Raw genomic sequence first — 20967 nt, 5'->3', positions numbered from 1 at the left:
GACCCACCCGCCTCCCTGGACATCCACTCCGGATGAGTGTGTGTGTTTTGTTTTTTTTTCCGCTTTGGTACAGACTGAGGAGAAGATGGTAATTGAGCTGGAATTCGCACGCAGAGCAAAGCCCTGTGATTGCTAGGAGAAGCTCCGCCTCAGGGCCACCTGAGGATGTCCCCAGACAGCATGGTTAATTCATCCTGCTATCTATGGGAAAACACCATGTACAGTAAGCAAACTTGCCTTTACAAGTAAATCTAGTTCTGTGTTTAAACGTTAATCCTTGAATCTCCAGTCTCATCACCTTACCACGGGGCAAAAGAGGCACTTTATTTTTTTTAATACTAATCCCATTTGAACCAGCATTCTGCCTCAATATTGTCTGTCGCCTTCAGAAGATTGAGGGCATATGTGCATACCTGGGAACTTTTTGAGTTCGGCTCACCCTCAGATTTCTCTAGATTAGTGAGTGAGGGGGGGGGGCAGGTACAGTGATACAATTTACTTTCTCTCTTCCCTCCCCCAACAAACGGGCATTCTTCTTCATTTTACTTTCTCAGATAATAGGACCAGGGGGGCACTCCATGAAGTTAGCAAGTAACTTATTGAAAACAAATCAAAGAAAATTATTTTTCACTCCACACATAGTTAAGCTCTGGAATTCATTGCCAGAGGATGTGGCTACGCAGTTACTGTATCTGGGTTTAAAAAAGGTTTGGATAAGTTCCTAGAGGAAAAATCCATATACTGCTATGATGGTAATTAATAAGCAAAAGTAGCTTGTGAATTATCTAATATTTGGGTACTTGCCAGATACTTGTGACTTGGATTGGCCACTGATGGAAACAGGATACTGGGCTTGATGGACCCTTGGTCTGACCCAGTATGGCATATCTTAAGTTCTTATGTTATGTTCTTATGTTTTATTTTTATTTTTTTCTTAATGTACGGAAAGAAGGGGAGTGGAGGTGAGATGGGAGTACAAAGTGGATATAAAAAAGAGAGCGGGGGAGAAGTAAGAGCTCCCTTCGAATTCCCACTCATTCACCCCTTCTCTTGCCTCTTTCACATCCTCTTTTGAGTTCCCATTTCCTGTCACTTCCTCCATTCCTCTCACTCTTGCTCCTTCCTTCCCCTTCATTCTCACCCCCTTTCCTTCCTTTGTGCTGCTCCCTCTGTCACTTACCTCTTCTCTCACCTCCACTCCCTTCCCACTATGGTCGAAACTCATGCTGGCTTACCTGGTGCCTGTGAGACCAGCCACCAGCTTTGGAGGAAAAAGCACTGAAGCAATCAGGTTGGGTCGCCATCGATTGCTTTTGCCCTGTGCAGCCTGCTCTGCTTTGCTCACCACTACAGTGCGGGACACAGCAGAGTGGAGCCTCAATGCAAAACGGGAGCCCATGTGACCAGCTGGACCAGCCCCCACCTGGTCATGCCCAATCCCCCGATAGGCCAGAAGTTAAAGGAGCCGAGAGGAAACAGCATGGCGCACGGCAAAGTAAGAAATAGCACCTGTGCCCTCCGGAGATTTTATGGTCCTGCCTGGAGACCCAATAATTTTGTCTAGATATCTGGAGTCTCCAGGCTAAATCCAGAGAATTCTCAGGTATGATCATATAGATGCTAACTGTTGTGGGTTAAGGAATGTTAAGCATTGCAACATGCACCTGTTAAGAGCCAGGCCAATTGTATTTGTGCATGTATATTACTGGGCCCAGTGACTAGTGTAGGGATATAGTGAAATTGCTGATAATTTAAAGGTATATCAGGCCTCTACCAGTAAATACAACAATTTTACAATAGCCACGGTTAGTTACTCTAAGGGCAGAATGTTACTATAAAACTGTTTATACTGATTATGGATGTCTTTTTACAGCTGCTGTTATCTGTGAAGAGAATAATTTGTTCCTACCTAAAGCTGATGGTTAATTCCAAGAATGATCTAGCCTTGGCCTATATCCTAAATGTTCCTGATAGAGTTTTAGGACGAGATGCCTTCACTGACCTAAAACATGCTGCCCGGAGCAAGCAGATGTCACTCTTTCTGGTATGGTACATTTTTTGTCACCTCAGGATTGCATATCGAATATACATGTATGGAGGCTCATGCTAAAACTTGAGCACCTCACTTGATGTAACTGTATTTGGTCAGAGAAGGCTTTTGGTAGAGCCATAGTTTAAAAAAAAAATGTCTGGACTGATCTGAGGTATGAACAGGCAAGTGGGTGTTATGCATCCCTACCAGCAGATGGAGGCAGAGGAGAAAAAAACTTTGAGCCACTGCTACATAACCAAGAGTGCCACCTGCAGTCTCTCTCAGTATTTTTTGTCTCCAGCATTTGGTAGAAGTGCAAACCTGTAGTCTGGATTTTCAAAGAAAAAAGAGAGAAAAGAAGAGTAAGGAGACTTCGGCTCTCTGAGGTATTAGGGGCCTTCTCTCAGGTAAAGCAGGGCGAATGGGGGGATGGTGATGCCTGTTCTGGCTCAGTCCTTGTTGTCGGGGGGGGGGGGAGGGGTGTGTGAAAGTCCTGGATTCTTCACCCCCTCTGGTTCCCTGGCAACCTCAGTGCTCAGCCTCCTGTCAGAAGCATGGAAATATTTTGATTTTATTCCTTTTCATGGTCTCTGAAGTTGTTTGTTTCTTTAAGCTAACCCCCCCCCCCCCCCAAAAAAAAAAAATCAGGAAGACAGCAGCAAAAGTAGGGCTGAGACTGCAATTGAGGGGCTGGCTTCTTTCTCTGCCAAGAGGCAGGTAAGGGTGAGTGGGGCTGGACGGGGCCAGGTGCCTTTTCAGCGCTTGACACGCCACTGATGGTTCGTGTTGGCAGGGGCTATTTTTTTAGACCCGAACATGCCACCTCCCTCGCGGCGTGGCAAAGTTTGTCGCAGCTTCGGATCGAAACGGGCTCAGCAAAGTTCAACCTTGTTTTGCATGAAATGCGTCTCCGGAGGGTCTGGGCCCCAAGGTGTGGAAGGAGCACGAAGTCGGCTGGGCCGGTTCTGGAGACCGGGGGATGGGGGGGGGGGGGGGGGTTTCGAAGGAGCCAGCGGCCGTTTTGTCTGCACGTGCTGGGAGTCAGGTTGCTGTTTCAGAGCCTCGGGACTCCCCTCTCATGCTGTTTCCCACTGAGCAGGACCCTACTGGTGGCAGGGCAAGGGAAGAGACTCAGGGGGATGTGAACAAAGACCCTTGTTCTTCAGATCCTGTGGCTTTTTCGACAAAATTTGTCCTACTCCTCCATAAGTCCTATTTAGCCAGGAAGGGAAGGTAGGGACAAAGAGGCCTTTACCCAGGAAGTCCTGGGCGGCCTATGGATCGGCGGCATGCCAAATAGGGAGGGAACCTGTGGTCTTTGGGACTCAGACAGTCACGGTGAAGGAAGACCTATCAGATGAGACAGATGACCCTGATCAGATGCAGGGAAGTCCGATGGATCCGATGCAGAATCCGGACCGGGATCCTGTTAGTGTGTTGGGGGATCCAATGCAGGATCCGGACAAGGTTCAGATCGTGGATGGTGACAATCCTCGGGTGGTCCACTTGTTCTGTAGGTTTGAGCTGGGCAAACAACTTCAGAGACCATGAAAAGGAATAAAATCAAAATATTTCCATGCTTCTGACAGGAGGCTGAGCACTGAGGTTGCCAGGGAACCAAAGGGGGTGAAGAATCCAGGACTTTCACACACCCCTCCCCCCCGACAACAAGGACTGAGCCAGAACAGGCTAATTCCCCAGGTGCTTGATGAGCTGGGGATTAAGGTCACACAGGAAGATTTGGATAACAAGGGGGTAAACCTGGTCCTGGAGGGGTTATGGGGATTCCCTAAGGCCTTTCTGTTGCCTAAGAAGGTGAAGAAGTTGGTGGATTGGGACTGGGAAGCTCCCGAAGCAGGCCTGAAGGTAGCTAGGGCTATGGCTAAGTTTTTTTTTATCCATTGCCAGAACAGACCTTGGAGTCGTGGAAGATTCTCAAGGTGGATGCAGTGGTTTCCACGACCACCAAGAAGACTACCATCCTGGTGGCAGGTTCGGCCACGCTGAAGGATATCCAGGATCAGAAACTGGAGATTCTACTTAAGATGCTGTTTGAGGTTTCAGCTTTGAGCCTTCATGCGGTGGTGTGCGGATGCTTGATGCAGAGAGCTTGCTCGGAAGTTTGGGCTAGCATCTGATTCAGGGTTTGCCTTTATCCCCTGAAACTCTTGACTCTGTCCTGCATGGTCAGCTAGGTCTGGTGCTTTGGCATGTAAGGTCTGTCCTAGGTCCTGCCGTTGTGCTGATTATTCTCCAAGCATTGCTTGGGCTTTCTGCCCATTGTGCCTATCAGCTACACATGGGCAAACTGCTGTAGAGACATTCTGTCCTCCTGATGTCAGTGGACTGCATTTTCTTTCTGGGGAGTTTTTCGGGCCCCAGCTGGGTTTTCGGTTGTCTTCTAACACTGAAGGAAACTGTGCGGACTTCATCCAAGAGTCCTTCTCTTGTTTACATCTCTAAGCTTTTCCTGTATCCATGATGTTCTAGGCCCACTGTCATTTGTCTGGGTTTACTGATCCGAAGCCCTGCTTGTAAAGTTTTCCGTGATGCGGAGTATGCTTCTGCTCACACTCTCTCATCACTCCTCTGCTCTAGGTGCCCCTGCTATGCATGAGGAGTTTGGGTCTTGGTCATTATATAGTTTTTCTTTGTAGAACCCAACTCTTCCCCAGCCTGGACCCTTTGTAGATCGGCTGCCTCACAGGCAAAAGGGGGATAGGTAGTGCTTCAGCACATTGCAGTTTCCTGCTTTGTCCTGCTCAGACAGCCTCTAGCTAGGGATTTGCCCATATGTAAGGGCTACCATCCTGCTTGTCCTCGGAGAAAGCAGAGTTGCTTACCTGTAACAGGTGTTCTCTGAGAACAGCAGGCTGTTAGTCCTCACGAAACCAACCCGCCTCCCCTGGAGTTATTTTCCACGTATTAGCTATATCATGGACTGAGGGACTCTACCTAAGGGGCAGAGTGACTACAGCTGCACATGCTCAGTTGGGAATGTTTGAAAATTCTAGGTTCTTTGAGATCAAAGTTCTGTGCTGGGCTCCATCTGATGATATCATCCATGTGTGAGGACTAACATCCTGCTATCCTTGGAGAACACCTGTTACAGGTAAGAAACTCTGCTAAATAAATCTTATGAGGCTCAGGTGCTGTTAACTTATGTTTCAAGCTGGTGCGCTGGTCAGAAATAAAATATATTTTTGTAGATTGCTTATTGTCTTGATCAAGCTATGTTATCACCTAGTGCTTCAATATCTCACTGATATCTGAATTTATTGTGATAAGTTTCTTTTATAATTTGGACTTGTAATATGTTTACTCTCTCTATATGCACCAGATTGTATTTTGTTTTCATCTTTTGTTCTCAGTTTTGAGCCTATTGTTGGATAACAAAGACAAGAAAATAGGCTAACAACACTGAATATGCTTGTTAGTTTATTATAGAAGGAAGCACCATGGAAAGCATACCTATAAACCATCTCAAACTGATTGCTTATATATTGTTTGCATAGAGGGACTTTATGCACTGGAGAAGTCTCATCATGCAGACGAGCTTGCAGATAATTCAGAGACATTCTAAATTTTTTTTTTTTTAAATATTTTGTATTTTATTGAATTTAAACAGAACATCGTAGTATATGGCAAGAACAGAAATATATAAGCAATTTCAAGAAACAGATAAAAACAAACCTTGAAGTATGTTTCAACTTATTCATAAAGTCTTCATTGAGATTATTCTGAATTATAATCCCCACTCTCCCACCCATTCCATCCCAGTAGGGTGCTTCTGATCAACATTATAGTGCTATACATAGCACTATAACACCCTTGCTTGATATCTCTGCGAAGTAAAGGTAGCAGTCCTTCTCTTGTCCTGTATGGTGACAGTATAGAGGAGCGAGATGTGAAAACAATATAGACTACCTGCAGTCCAGCGGATTAATGTGTATTCCCATTTGGGCGTGATTATCCGCTTATCCTTCCACATTCTCTAAAATTCCTATCTATGAAACACTTACGTAATAAGATGAGTAGCAAGAACTGGCACCATTTTTTTTTTTTTTTTTTTTTTTACTTTTAGCTCAAGGCCCCATTCATCAATGTGGTCATACCTTAGACCTCGTTTTCTTTAATCCTTTTGCTTTACCTACTCCAAATAAAATAGAAGTTACCCCGATACCCTGGTCGGACCATTTTCTTATCCAGTTTGAGTTAAAAATAAATGCTCCTAATTCTAAGAACAATAGTTCCCCACTATATGGAAACGAAAACACACATCTTCGGACACGTTTATTGACGCTGTTTCTCCTTTGCCTCTACAAGCTGCTTCATCCTGCTCAGACACTGTCGATGTATGGAATTCTACTATCATTTCTACTTTAGACTTAATAGCACCTATGCGCAAAGTAACTCTTACAGAAAAACTGAATGCTCCTTGGTACTCTCTCTCCCTACACACACTAAAAGCTTTAAGAGCTAAAGAGCGCAAATGGTGACGTAGTAAATCACAAGAGACAAAAAATGACTATTATTGTACACTAAGGCGTTACAACAAAGAAATTAATATGGCCAAAAAAACATTTTGTGAAAATTTCTGAAGCTAACTGAAATCCTAGTATTCTTTTTAATATAGTAAAATCTTTGACTACAGTAAACTCATTCATCACCAGTTATGACTCTATGTGCAATAACAGCTACTCATTTTAAATCAAAGGTAGATATCATTTCGAAAGAATTTCAACATTTACCCAACCCTACTTTTAAGTCTCCTCCAGTGACAGTTGATTGGTCTGAATTTACGCCAACAACTGAATCTACTTTACTAAAAATAATCCAGAAAAGGAAAACCACTAATTCTCCATTAAATCCATGTTCAGGTGCTCTATATAAAGATATGGCCCCACTATTTTATGTGATATGGTTAATCAATCTCTACAAACTGGTACTTTTCAGGATAATCTGAAAAAAACCCGCCATTTTACCTATCCAAAAAAATTATATTAAAAGACCTCTTAGATTTTAACAACCTTAGTGCTATTGGTCTAATACCATCTCTAGCCAAGCTAATTGAATCAGTTGTCTTACACCAACTTTCTGACTTTCTATCCAACAATGATTTTTTACATCAGGGGCAACATGGCTTTAGGAAAGGCCACTCTACAGAAGCACTTTTATTTTCTTGTTTTGATATTGTATTTCGTGGCTTTGCCTACAGTGATTTCATTCTCATTTCATTAGACATATCTGTAGCATTTGATACCTTGGATCACCATATTCTTCTTATGGGCTTAAAATCTCTAGGCATTAAGGCTTCAGTTTTCTCTTGGTTTCACATTTTATTTTATTTTTTTTTAAATCTAATAGTTTACAACAAATTCACATTTGTAATCAGTTTTCAGACTCATACAGCTTCATCAGGAGTTCCACAGGATTCTTCAACATCTACCTTCTCCCTTTGTGTCATATTCTTGCTGCTCTTAATGTTTACTTCAGAATCTATGCAGACGATATCAAACTATTAATTCCTTTCAAAACTTCTTGGCCAGACACACTTTCTGCAATAATACTATACTTATCCACAATCAACACCTGGCTCACTCATAATCGGCTAAAATTAAATACAGCAAAAACTGAACTTACATATCTGTCCTCAATCTCTGATTCTTCCATAGGCCCGCCTTCTCATTTAGACTTTAAAGGCATTTCCATTCCCATGCTACTAGCCTAGGGGTCACGATAAATACAGATCTATCCATGTCACACCACCTCTCGGCTATTACAAAAAAATTCTTTTATAAATTACATCTTTTAAAAAGACTCAAACCATTGCTCTTCTTTAAAGACTTTTGTACAGTCTGCAATCCCTGCTATTTTCGGGATTGGACTACTGCAGCGCGTTATACCTAGGCTTATCTGAGTCTGCATTACATTCTTTTTTTTTTTTTTTTTAATTTAATATTTATTCAGTTTTAAACATTTAATAATACAAGATCATTCTTGATTAAGAAAAGCATTAGGGTACAATTCATAATTGTTACTTAAATTAACAGTACTAAGGCAAGTATATCCATAATGCAAATTTTAGTCCTCAAATATAAGGAACCAGTTTAATCTAATTTCTCATAATTAATATTTACTAATCTCAAGTAAATGTGCTTGCTACGTACTCTATATTTATTTTAGGGCTCGCTGAACATATAGATAGATACTATGGAGATTCCAATTCAAGATTTCCCACTTGTGTTTTGTCACTTAGAAAAATTGATAATTGAGGGGGAGTGTAAAAAACATAGGATTTACCCTTGTATCCTATACAGCATTTACAAGGATATTTAAGGCAAAAGGTTGCCCCTATTTGGAGAACCTTTTCCCTAAATAACAATTGTTTCCTCCTCTTCTGTGTTATTTTAGAGAAATCTGGGTAGATTCTTATGGCTAAAGTAAAAAATGGTTCTGTCCTATGTTTAAAAAATAATCGAAACACCCAGTCACGATCGGTTTCAAATACAAAAGTGATTAATAAAGTGGCACTCTGTACTAGTTCACTATCGGATGTCTCCAAAATTTTGGAAAGATCCAAACTAGTTTCCAATTTATCCATAACTTGTGTTCCCTCCTGTTCTTCCTGCTGTGTTCCTTTTCTATACATTGGAATGTAATAACTCTTCACTAATGGTGGAATAGTGTTCTCTGGTACTTTAAGGACTTCAATTAAATATTTCTTAAACATTTCTTTAGGTGTCACGTGTGGGAGCATTGGGAAATTAACAAATCGGAGGTTTTTCTTTCTATTAACATTTTCTAGATTCTCCAATTTTATTTGCAATATTTGATTTTCCTTTATCATTGTATCTTGTACCTTTTTTGTACTATCAATGTCTCCCTTTATTTTCTCTAGTTCTTTAATTTCTTTATCTTTTCTTAATTCCATATTAATTAATTTTCCCTGTAGATTGTTTACTTTGTCTATCACTGGATTTACTTGAGCTATCATAGAATTCTGCAAGCTCACTATAGCTTCCATTATTGCATCCAATGTAACCACTTCGGGCTTGATTATCTGTGGAACACTTATTTTAGACAAACAGAGTTGCCCATCTTTATTAAATCTTGATGGTTATCTCCTTGTACCAAGTTCGGTGAGGTGTTCTGTCCTATCCGGACATCCCCCGGACTTTCCATTCCAGACAATTCCAGGGAGCTTGGGCCTACTACTGGGGACCCTATTTCTGCGCCTTCCGCAGTTTTGGCCACCCTCCAAGGCCCCTGGGCTCTGAATATAGCCGGGTTTACTGGTGGTTCCCTTTGGATCGGGGATATAAAGATGTTGAAAGGTCCGATGGTGAGGCCTCAGAAACAAATTCAAGAGGCCCTTCCATCTGCGCCCCATCCGATCTTAATGTACGTTGCACATGTGAGTCCATTGGTCCTTTTATTTGATTACCAGGGATAGTTGTAGGCTCAACTCGCTCCCTGGCTCTCCTTTTCCTTGCAGAATGAGGCATTTTGATAATTTTACATTCTTTACAATTAATACAAAATGCTGCTGCTCGGATTCTTTCTGGCACTTCTCTCAGCAATCATATTACCCCAACTTTGTTCTCTCTCCACTGGCTTCCTGTTAAATATTTATTTTATTTTAACTTTTTATATACCGGCGTTCCTGTATGACATACAAATCACACCGGTTTACATTGAACCTACAAATTTGCACGATAGCAATACATAGAACAGGAAATAAGAGAACCGGGACAAAGGAACTAATATTATAAGCTCTAAACTATGGATCTGCCCAGGAGACCGCGACAGATTAAAAAATAAGTAGATACGGTCATAAAAACACATGTAAATACAGCGAGAGTAAAAAAAAAAATGCAATGAACTACAGGAATGAATAAATACATTAGAATACAGAATGATCCATGAACAGCATAACATCACTACTTAAATGGGTTAAAAGCGTAAGCTTTGATAAACTGTAGCATACTACAAATATATAGAGTTGAGAATAACATCTTAGAGAACGACAAGAGCTAGGAGATCTGGACCTATATGAGGGTAGGAGATCTTTTTTGGAAGGGGTGCAGGATAAATAGATCAGTTAAATGAGCATTAAGGGCGGGATTAATGGAGAGGGATGTAAATACATTATGGACAAGCCTGCTGCGAGTCAAGGGGAGAGGAGTTAAGTTTCAGGAAAGGCTTGGCTGAAAAGCCAAGTTGAGTTTTTTTTCTTGAACGCCATTGGGCAGTGTTCTTGGCGGAGATCCAGGGGGAGCGCATTCCATTGTGTAGGGCCTGATGTGGATATGGGGCGCTTCCTTAAGGAAGTATTTGCAGGGGGGGCATACAGCGTGCCTATGTATGCTCTTCTGATGGGTCTGGATGATGTATGAGGGCGCAGTTGGGTGCTTAAAATGAGGGGAGAGAGGTTATGCAAGGCTTTGTGGATAATTGTGAGAACTTTGAAAAGGATCCTGTATTTAATGGGCAGCCAGTGGAGGTTCCAAAGGATAGGGGTGATGTGTTCTCTTTTGTTAGAGTTGGAGAGAATTCTGGCGGTGGAGTTCTGAGCCATCTGAAGAGGTTACATGGTGTTGGCTGGGAGTCCGAGCAGCAGTGAGTTACAATAGTCGATTTTTAGATAGAATGATGGATTGCATCACCATATGGAAGTCGTTGAAGTGAAGGAGCGGTTTCAGCTTTCTGAGGACTTGCAGTTTGTAAAAACATTCCTTTGTAGTGTTTACAAATTTTTTTTAGGTTTAGCTGGTTGTCAAGTAAGACTCCTAGATCTGACATAAGGTGATTGATTCAAATTTAAGTTGGTAAGTTGAGGAGAGCTTGGTGAGTTAAAAAGTGCATAGTTGACGTCTTGAGAGATAAGGATCTCTGTCTTGTTGGAGTTGAGAACTAGGTTGAGGCTGGAGGGCAGATGATTAATTGACTGAAGGCAGTTGTTACAGTGGGTCATGGGTTTATGTAGGGAACCTTTGATCGGGATGAGAATTTGTATATCGTCCGCATAGATGTAATGAGTTAGCTTTAGATTTGTGAGTGGCAGAGCGGGAGAAGGTAGATGTTGAAGAGGGTGGGTGAGAGAGAAGAACCTTGGGGGACTCCCTGGTCGGAGAAGACGGGATGTGATTCTTTGTTGTTTATCCTAACTTTAAAGAATCTGTTACACAAGAAGGAATTAAACCAGCTGAGTGCAGTTCCCTTGATGCCTATGTCTGCGAGATGATCTAGTAGTATTGCATGTTTTACCGTGTCGAAAGCCGCGGAGAAATCTAGGAGAACAAGAAGATAGGGTTGTCTTTTTTCCAGGTTTGGGAGGATGGTGTCCATGAGAGATAAGAGGGATTCTGTGTTTAAAGATTTACGGAAGCCGTACTGAGAAGGGGCGAGTATATTATTTTCCTCCAGGTATTCCGAAAGTTGCTTGTTAACTACTTTTTCCATCAGTTTGGCAATCAGAGGTAAGTTCGCTATGGGGCGGAAGTTGGCTGGGTCCGTTGGTGGCAAGTTTGGTTTTTTTAGTAAGGGTTTAAGAATTGCCAGCTTTAGCTGGTCTGGCACTAGTCCTTGTGTTAGTGAGCAGTTAATGATTTCTGCAATTGGCTTTGAGATGGTATTCGGGATGGTGATGAGAAGGTTCGTCAGTAGTGGGTCCAGGTGAGAGGAAGGTTTCAGTTTCTTGAGAATATTTTCTATCTCAAGAGATGAGGTAGATTCGAAGGATTCAAAAATTGTATTTCGTTGCGGTATGAACGAAAGAGGGGGAAGAGGCAAGAGATTGGGTGTTGTAAGGGGGTTGGTAAGTTGTTTGATTTTATCCTTGAAATATTTAGCCAGTTCCGTGGCTTTAAGTGCTTGGTCATCCGGAATAATGGAAGGGGATGGTTTCGTGAGAGCTGATACGTAGGAAAACAGCGCTCTTGAATCAAAGATGAAGTGATGTATTTTTTTTGAGAGAAAATCTTTTTGTTCTATGGATGGCGTTACTATAGGTATTGAGGAGGGATTTGTAGGCAGCTTGCGTCGTGGAGGAGGGGTTTTTTCTCCAACAATGTTCTTTACTTCTTAGCTCTTGTTTGAGGGACTTAAGTTCTGGGGTGAACCATGGTTTCCTGTTGTCAGGAGAGGGATGTAGCACTTTAGTGGTGGTCAGGCAGGTTTGGTCCGCAACTTTATTGGTGATTTTGATCCAAGAGGAGGTAGCTGCACTTGCATCAGAGAGGTCGAGTTGTGTTAATTCCTTGGAGAGCTTGACTGCTGAGAAGGTCTGAGGGGCAGGGTTTCCTGAATTGAATCGTGGTTTTCGAGAAGGATTGCGGTGGGTGCTCTTTGATCTCAAGTGCCGTGGCAATGATCCTGTGATCTGACCAGTGGACCGGAGAGCAAGTGGGCTTTGTGGAGATGGAGATGCTTTCATTAATGAAAATAAGGTCCAAGGTGTGGCCCGCTTTATGAGTAGTGCTGTTAACAATTTGAGTGAATCCCATGTAACTGAGCGAAGAGTAATGTTTTACAGTTACAGGATTGTGGGGAGGTGTCAACGTGCAAGTTAAAGTCTCCCATAATTATGGCTGGTTTGTCAGCGTTGAAATATTTAGCTATGAGTTCAATAGCAGGAGAAGGGTCGGAATCTAGGGTTCCTGAGGGGCATAGATTAGGCCAATTTGTAGATGATCAGATTTGAAGCAGGAAAATTTGAGATTGGTTGTTGATTTGAATGTTGTAGGATTAGACCTAATCCTTTTTTAGCGGCTAAAAGGAGCCCTCCAGAGTACACTACAAAATATTGACAATTATTCATACACTTATTTATGGGTTTTTATATACCGCGGCACGTGGAGCACATCACCTTGGTTTACAGCAAACATTAATTCAGCAGTAAGCTTTACAATAAACATAATAAACAAACAATTCAATAATAAGCTTTAAATAAACATACTTTTACAATAAACACTTATTTACAATGCCTCTTCCACATGGCTCTGCTCCACTCTCCGTATATATAAACCTTCTAGACAATTAAGATTGTTATCAAAAAAACTTTCTAGACGTACCTTCAGTCAAACTTGCTAGATTAGAAATAACTCATAAAAGAGCTTTTTCGGTAGCTGGGCCAATCTTATGGAACTCTCTGCCAGATTCTTTATGCCTTTTACATTCAACTCAACAATTTAAGAAAGCATTAAAAACCCATCTGTTCCAGAAAGCATTTAGTTCCCTGACTAACACTCTACCATAATTTCAGTCTTCCTTTTTCACCACCGGTTAATTTTTCATTCATCTTTCCTCAATCATTCTCTTCTCATATTACATTTTTGTATTTTATTTTGTATTTTATTGTATTTCTGTAAATTTCAAGTTTCTGAACTTTTATATTGTTTTGGTTTTTTTATTTTTAATTTAAGTTTTTTTACTTTTAGATGTATGTTTTACTTGAACCATTTTGATTAATTTCCCAATTGTAAAAGCGGCATACAAACATTTTTAAATAGAGGTTTACCTCCATAGTATATATCGGTGGTTCTCAACCTTTTTTTTTTTTGTTTTTTTTTGTTTTTGTCTGGTCACACCTGATAGATGGTCCTCACATGCGAGAGACACTGAACACATGACAGTCACAGGGCTAACCCCACCCCCACCCCTGACCCTCAGTAATGGGTATAAAGCAGAACTAGAACATTCCCTGTACAACTCACCACACAAAAAATATATTCTGGTGTTATCTCAATAACAGCAACCCAAACTTCCTCTATTACCAGGTGCAATAGCCCTACTTATAAAAAGACAGCAGTTCACCAAATACAGAAAGGCCACAAATTACAAATATTGAGACAAACTGGAATGAAAACCCAAAAAAAGCCACTCCGCAGAGCAAACCTGGAGAAATGGAAGCTGAGATTATAGCACCTAACAAAGTTCCAGGATCTGCAATAATGCACACAAGCTAATCCGAAAAAAGATGCACCTGCATTATGGCAAGCACTCAAATGGAACAACCCTACCTATAAAAGGCAACACTACAAATATTAAACCAGGCCCTAAACACCAATGCACCTCCCATTAGGAAACAGAAAAAGCCAAGCTGTGTTAGATTCCTGTACACAAATAATTGTAAAACTATATGAAAAAATGTTTCAAAACAGCTGATGAACAGAACAACATCTAACAATTAAAAACTCTTAATTATTATTTCTTCAAACACCAATAAAATATTTCAAAACAGCAGACACATCACATACTATCCAATAAAATGGAAGTCAATCAAGAAAAATGAACTTTAAAAGCCACCTTTACTTATTTACCCTCTCCAGCAATTCTCCTACTCCTTTCTCTTGCAGGCCACATCAGAAGCAGCAGTAGCTGCTGAACTATCCTCACGGTCCTCTTCCTTAGGTACCACAACCAGTCTCTTCTCTCTCACACAAAAATACACACCAGTCAACCCTCAGGAACAGTTTATCTCTCACATACCAATCTCTCTCTCTTACTGTCTCTCAGCAGTCATCTCCCTGATGAGTCTTTCTTGCTCTCTCACAAACACGCTACACAAAGGCCCCCAGCTGAACAGCTCATCTCTGGCAGCGGTGGCTAGCAGCACTGGTCTTCATTTCTTCGGCCCCCCCACCAGCTGCAAGTAGCACGCGACACACCGGTTGAGAATCACTGGTATATACTGTAGGAGATTAAGAAGCAGGAAGTCAATGTAAATGTATTAAGTTCAACTGGTTACTTTGCAAACCGCTTGTAACTTCTCCCTCCCCCTCAATTATCCAACTAACTGTATAGTTCTGGAATTTTGCAAAGTGTTAAAGTAGATGATACTTTTATTTGTAGGTGGCAACATCGTTTATAAGAAGCATAGAACTTGGTGGAAAAGGATATGCGCCTTCAGAGTCTGATCCTTTAAGAAGGCACATAAAGGGACTTACGAAGTTTGTTCATTTTATCGATACACTGAATGAAATTCTAGAAATTCAAAATCCAAGGTAAATTATTTTTTGTGTGAAAAATGTGCTGGTCGTTTTCTTAACTCTTCTTTTTTTTAAATTTGATCAGCCAGTTCCTACTTTTGTTGAAGGGGTCATGGTACCTGACCTTTGTCGCCTTAGTTTACTTATGAATTAATTCTAATCTAAAACACCTACAGTCATACTAGTTTTTTTTTAAACTTCTAGTTTCTACAGACAAATCACAGAAATCGCACATTGACATACAGTAATAAAAACCATAAAAAGAAATCCCCCAGAATCAATAAGTAAATAAATTAGACCATAAACTTACAGGGGGAGAAAATGAAACAGGAAGAACCAAAGGAAAAAACTTTATCAGTAATGGCTTAACATGGCTAATCTGCCTACAAAATCTCATTGTCTAACCAGAACTTGCATCTCCCTCTTGAACAGGACCAGCTTCAGAATATTTTTTTTTTCCATCAAGAAAACAGTTGATGCAGGACATCATTTCTCCAATATGAATTGTTTTAATTAGACACATGCATGGATAATGAGACAAAAATATAGCCACAATCAGGAACAGTCTAGATTTTTATATCCCTATCCTAAATCACTTGCTCAGACTTCTCCAAAAAAAAAAAAAAAAGTTTAAATATAAAGCTCAAGAAACCTGTCCCAATCGACCCTTGTCTGCTATGAGGCAAATATAATTTTATTTATAGGTGGACAAGAATCCTTTGTGATATTCAGAACTTCAAGGAAATATTGTTGCTTGGTGTAGAACCGTAGACTTCAGGAAAACTCAAACGTAAATTCAAATGCTGAGGAGAAATTTCTAGACATTCTACCTTTTGATGTACTTCTCTGTTGGGTTGTTTTTTTGTTTGTTTTTTTTTTGAATCCGTAAAGCAGTATTCATCTCTCTTAAATTTAAAGCATCTTTCTCTCTCTCTAACCTCCAGCCTCTTTGGACCTCATTAGCCCTGGCCTCCTCAATATATGTAAGTGCTGCAGAACTAGAAATTGAATCATTCAATCTTCCCTGGGCCATCCATATAACATTGAGGGTTTACTACTAGCAGCTTCACCAGAGTTGGGGAAGCTTGAACAATTGGACAGATAATATAGCTTTGTAAATGCCCCGCTGACCCTTCATTAATCACTTCCCTAATGGATGCAGCTCCCCGTAGCAAGTCATGCTCAATGCTGTCACCTGAAGCTCTCTGTCTAAGCCTGCTCTCTTCCATGACATGAGTACTGGTGTCATCCCAAGGTGCCAGTGTTGTATCCAGGCCTAGACAGAGCTCTGTGGTGGTGGATGATTCGGAGGGAAAAGAAAGAGAAAGCTCTTCCCTGCTAGAAGTGGCAGGTGGACTACATCCTTTGACAACATAGGCTGCTCACCAAAGGAGCAGTCCAGCTTTGTCCAATCAAAGGCATAAAGGTCTTTCTGTTTCACGGCATAGCCAAGATAAATAATTTCAGGAAAGATTCAGCAAGCTTTAGGTGTACATACCTCTCAATCTTGCTACACTCTATACTGTGTGTGGTTTTTTTTTTTATAAAGTTGAACAAGTAACCCCTATAGTAACCCCTATAGAAGCGCACACATTTTATAAGAGGAACCTCTGTGGAGCTTTCTATAAAGAGCTTCTGAGCATATGTAGTTCAGGATCGGTGTAACCATAGCTGCCATCCACTTTCATTTTTGTGCATTGTCTGAGAAAACTGTATCCAGACCTACCCCCTTTTTTTTTTTTTTTTTTTTTTAACCTTTTGAAATCTTGTTGCAAGGCCTGCTGCATCACTGACCTTCTGAACTAGGCTCATGCCCTGTTCAGTGTTTGTTTATTCCTTCTTGATAAAGGGTCTTTCCTACCTCCATAAGGTGTTAATGCTCCTTTTTTTTTTTTTTTTTACACATCCATAAAAACAAAATCTTGCAACAGCAATATTAAGACTTGGTGAATACATAACAAGGAAACTAAAACAAACTGAACAATAAAAAGTCTCAACATGTAGCCCTCCAATATTATGGCAGGAGTAACAAACCAGAAAAATTGAGGAAAATATAGTACTAGGCCTAACGGAAGGTGTAGATATCTATAATTATACAATTTCAGCTGAATCTTCAACCTCTGCCATCCCAGTAGCAACAGATTCAGATTTTTTTTTTAATCAAGAAAAGCACATAACTGTTCTGATTCAAAGAAAACATAATCCACTTGTGCATTTGCAACTAGACTTTTACATGGGCAATGCAACTGAAAAGAAAGCACCCAAAGTTCTAGTTATTTGTTATACAGACAAAAAGGACTTCCTTCTCTTCTGTGCTGCTCTAATGACATCGGGAAAGATCCATATCCTCTGCCCATGAAAGTTTCAGAAGCCTTTTGGAGGTAGGTTTTCATAACATTAAACAAAAGAAACTAGCAAGGTAGCTCTAAGAAATTCTCAAAGACTAATATTTTCTGTTGCCTCCAATATATCCATCCTATCTCCAAGAGCATCTTCTTAAAAGTAAACTAAAAGACCTTATTTAGGGGAGGAATTGCTTTGTCAAAAATGGAAAGAAATTAAGAAAAATATTTCTACAGGACATCCATTGGAGCACATTGAGAAGATCTTGGAAAATTAACAAAGCATTAGTTGACCTTGGGGATTGGTCCTTTTCACTGACAAATGTCAGTGAAAAGGACCAATTGGGATCAGCCCTGCTGGAGGAAGGTCTCCGACAGGGAGAAGATTTGCAGTCTGGCAAGGCCAGTTTTATGTTAAGGACCTCTGGTTCCTGAATTCAGATACTGGATGTCCAGGTCCGACCTGGACATCCAGTATCTGAATTCTGACCTTTTGGTCAGACCAATTTTTTTTTTTTTTTTTTTTTTTTTTAACCTACCTTTTTTTTTTTGTTCCTCTGACTTAATATCGCCATGATATTAAGTCGGAGGAAGTACTGAAAAGCAGTATTTTCTAGACATGTGATTCGGCCCGCCGCAAGAAATTTCGTTTTCCCCCTGTTCGGGCTGACTTTTTTTTCGGCCGCCCCGAATTTCATGGTTAGTGTGCACTAACCCCGAAAAACGAATTTTGCTGAAATTTCGGGAAAATCCACTTTGTTTTTCAGGGTGGCCAAACCAGGACGAAATAGGCAATTTCATTGAAATTGCCTAATTCGTCCTAGACGAATGCACATCCCTAGTATTTTCTGCTTTTCTGTACATTTTTTGGGCTTCTCCATGTAGGAGTCGATCTGCTGCTGAAACAATGGAGTCAAAGCCGTAGCCAATGTAAAAGGCAGCTTGGCCTTTTTCTTAGGAGATACATGTTTACAACAAAGGAAATTGAAAAGCAAAAATTGAGGATTCCGAACAAAGTGAGATGGTAATGACCTGAATTGATACTATTTTGGCTGCTCTTCAGCATGTTAATGCTCTTTTAAAAGATGTCCATTATCAATCATTGCAAAGAGTGCTACGACTGCTGTGAGAGGACCTTCTTTGGTTGTGATATCTGTTTGGACTTAGCTGGAGATAGCATTTACTGAAATCCCAACTTGAAACTGTCCCTGAAGCCTAGAAAGAAGATTCAAGCAGACATTGCATTCTACTTGTTTTCAGGTACTGTGAAGTATTGACACAAGGCTGAGGCCTGAGTGAGGAGGGCTCAAAGCACAGAATGAGGAATCTACCTATCCTTAATTTACAATAAGGATATAGGACTCCCTCTCTCAATACCACTGGTTAATAAATTGCTTATGAAATATATATATAATCAGATCAATGATTTGATCACCATTAATTCCCAGATCAAAGTATGGTGAATGAATTGATTCTCTCTCTCTCTCATAAAAACTGAGGCATGACCACCTTCGGAAGGGATTTTAGCATAGTTATGCTATGCTATATTCCTACATAACGGATTACTAGATCTACATGATCAGTTGCTTATATATCCTGTGGACTAAAGTGCAGGTTCTTGCTCAATATATCCATCAGGACAAACAGAAGGAATTTCTCTGCTTTAAGGAATACAATTTTAGTAGCTGTACTGATGTTGGAGAAAACTGGAGCCTTATTAGTTTGTGATGCCTTTCTTAAAGGACCAGCAAAGAGCTACTTCATCGCTTTGTTTTCTCAAAGATGATATAACCTATTAAGAGCCACTTAATCAGAAATAATCGTGAAACCGCTCCCTTGGTATCTCATTGGACAGCATTAGGTCATGATGAGAATGATTTGAGGTTCTGTGTGATTGATATTGTGCCTTTCCCACCTCGAGGTGGAAACTTCTCTGAAATATTGATCAGACGTGAACAAAAGTGGATTTTTAGGTTATATGGTCTGATACCCCATGGTCTCAATTCAGAGATTGAGTGGCGTTTCTTTTTATAATCATGTTTCCTCTTTTTATAATCCCTGCATCATGTTACATTACTTCATATGGCTGTCAATATAATCGGGTCTCAGTTTTTTCATGTCATTCTGTGTTCTGATTGGCTCATCTCATGGAGGTCTGTGATTGGCTGCCTTCCTTTTGGTGCCATTTCTAGATTCCTTTAAATGTTTGGTTTTGCCGGCATTGCCCGCTCTCCTTGCTGAAAAACATCTTTAAAGCGCAACGTGCTTAAGGTATGTGTGTGCGATTTATTTATTTGTATTGAATTTCGGGAGTGGGTTTACATTTTGAATTTGGTGTTCTCATAAACTATCACTCTCCAGGGAACGTTGTTTCTTATTGGGATCAAATAATTCCTTCACTGCGGGGTTGGCCCGATGCCGCCATAATGACATGACTTTGTTTACTACTGCACTCTATTTTTAGATGTTTTGTTACAAGTGAACTATATGTTTGAGTAATTTTTAAGGATCACTGAATGTGTGATATTTGCTAGTGAGTTAGATATTTCTCATGAGCGAGGTTATAAATATTTATGAATGCACAACTTAGCTTAATTAAATTTATAATTTGTATTCCAAGTAAATTTATTACTATACTACTTGGTATTAATTAGTAATTTATCAATACATTCCTGTTTATTTTTAATCTTAGTTTTGATATTTTGTGCTAATTCTGCATAGAATTTATCTGTCAGGAATATGCTGTTCTAATTAAAACTTTTTCTCATGTATTTTCCTCGTTATACTAATTCTAGAAGTTGTTGTTCAATTCAAGTATATCGTTTTTAAGAAATGATTTTTTTGTTATGTGCAGTTCACTGTATGGATGACAGTGACGACAAGGAGAATCGGATGATAGCAAGCCCTTTATTAAAATGCCCGACTCTGGCCGAGTTTCGCTCCCTTGCACAGAGCTGCCTCAGGGGCAACTAAAAATGGACATACAAATAATTAAACACATACATATAAAAACATATTACATGTATAGAAAACTGACAATAATCATACATCCACTTAAAATGTCTCATAAAATAATTCTGTTTAAAAGACATAAAAACAAAATAAATACATATATATGTGTATAAGAATATGTATATACTTATGGATGCAATAAATTAAATGACACCATAAATGTATGACAAAGATGAATTTACTACAAAACTGATGAATTAAGTGATACTTGGAAAATGAAGGTGGTGACTTTGTGTCATATATATATATGAAAATATAAACAGTGGAGTCAATATTGGTTATGAGTAGGATCATAAATGATGCTTACTTCATTTATCCAGGACTTGGTTTGATCAATGTGGAGGATATCAGATTGATTATACCTAATTGAAAAACAATCAAGTGAAAAAAGGGGGGATTCAAACAAAAAATGAAAAATAAAAATGAGAAAAATGATACATCTTAGGCGGATAAAGATATAAGAAAAAATAAAATTAAGAAATCAACCATAAGTGAAAAATAAACAAGAAATCAAAAGGTGAAATAGACATAAAAATTAGAAAATGAAAAAATATTTAGGGGATGACTAAAAAATGGTATGTGTGTGAAG

The 20967-nt window shown here is 39.9% G+C and overlaps 1 protein-coding gene across 6 annotated transcripts in view; it reads left to right on the top strand.

Annotated features, from left to right (window-relative positions):
• The window catches only part of PARPBP (PARP1 binding protein), a 106465-nt gene that overhangs the window by 38038 nt on the left and 47460 nt on the right, over positions 1 to 20967 (top strand). For 5 of the 6 annotated variants that reach the window (XR_003856407.1, XM_029599693.1, XM_029599692.1 and 2 more), the window contains exons 5-6: positions 1874 to 2044; positions 14888 to 15039. Coding sequence is in view for 5 of the 6 variants with exons in the window: in XM_029599693.1 (XP_029455553.1) it covers positions 1874 to 2044; positions 14888 to 15039 (323 nt within the window). In the remaining variant the exon portion in view is untranslated. The remainder of the gene's footprint in view (positions 1 to 1873; positions 2045 to 14887; positions 15040 to 20967) is intronic. The other variant, XM_029599695.1, reaches the window with a different exon arrangement.

The sequence above is a fragment of the Rhinatrema bivittatum genome, chromosome 4, assembly GCF_901001135.1.
Source record: "Rhinatrema bivittatum chromosome 4, aRhiBiv1.1, whole genome shotgun sequence".
Lineage (NCBI taxonomy): Eukaryota > Metazoa > Chordata > Amphibia > Gymnophiona > Rhinatrematidae > Rhinatrema > Rhinatrema bivittatum.
The sequence above is the reverse complement of the archived record's forward strand: the minus strand, read 5'-3'. Positions and strand labels throughout refer to the sequence as shown.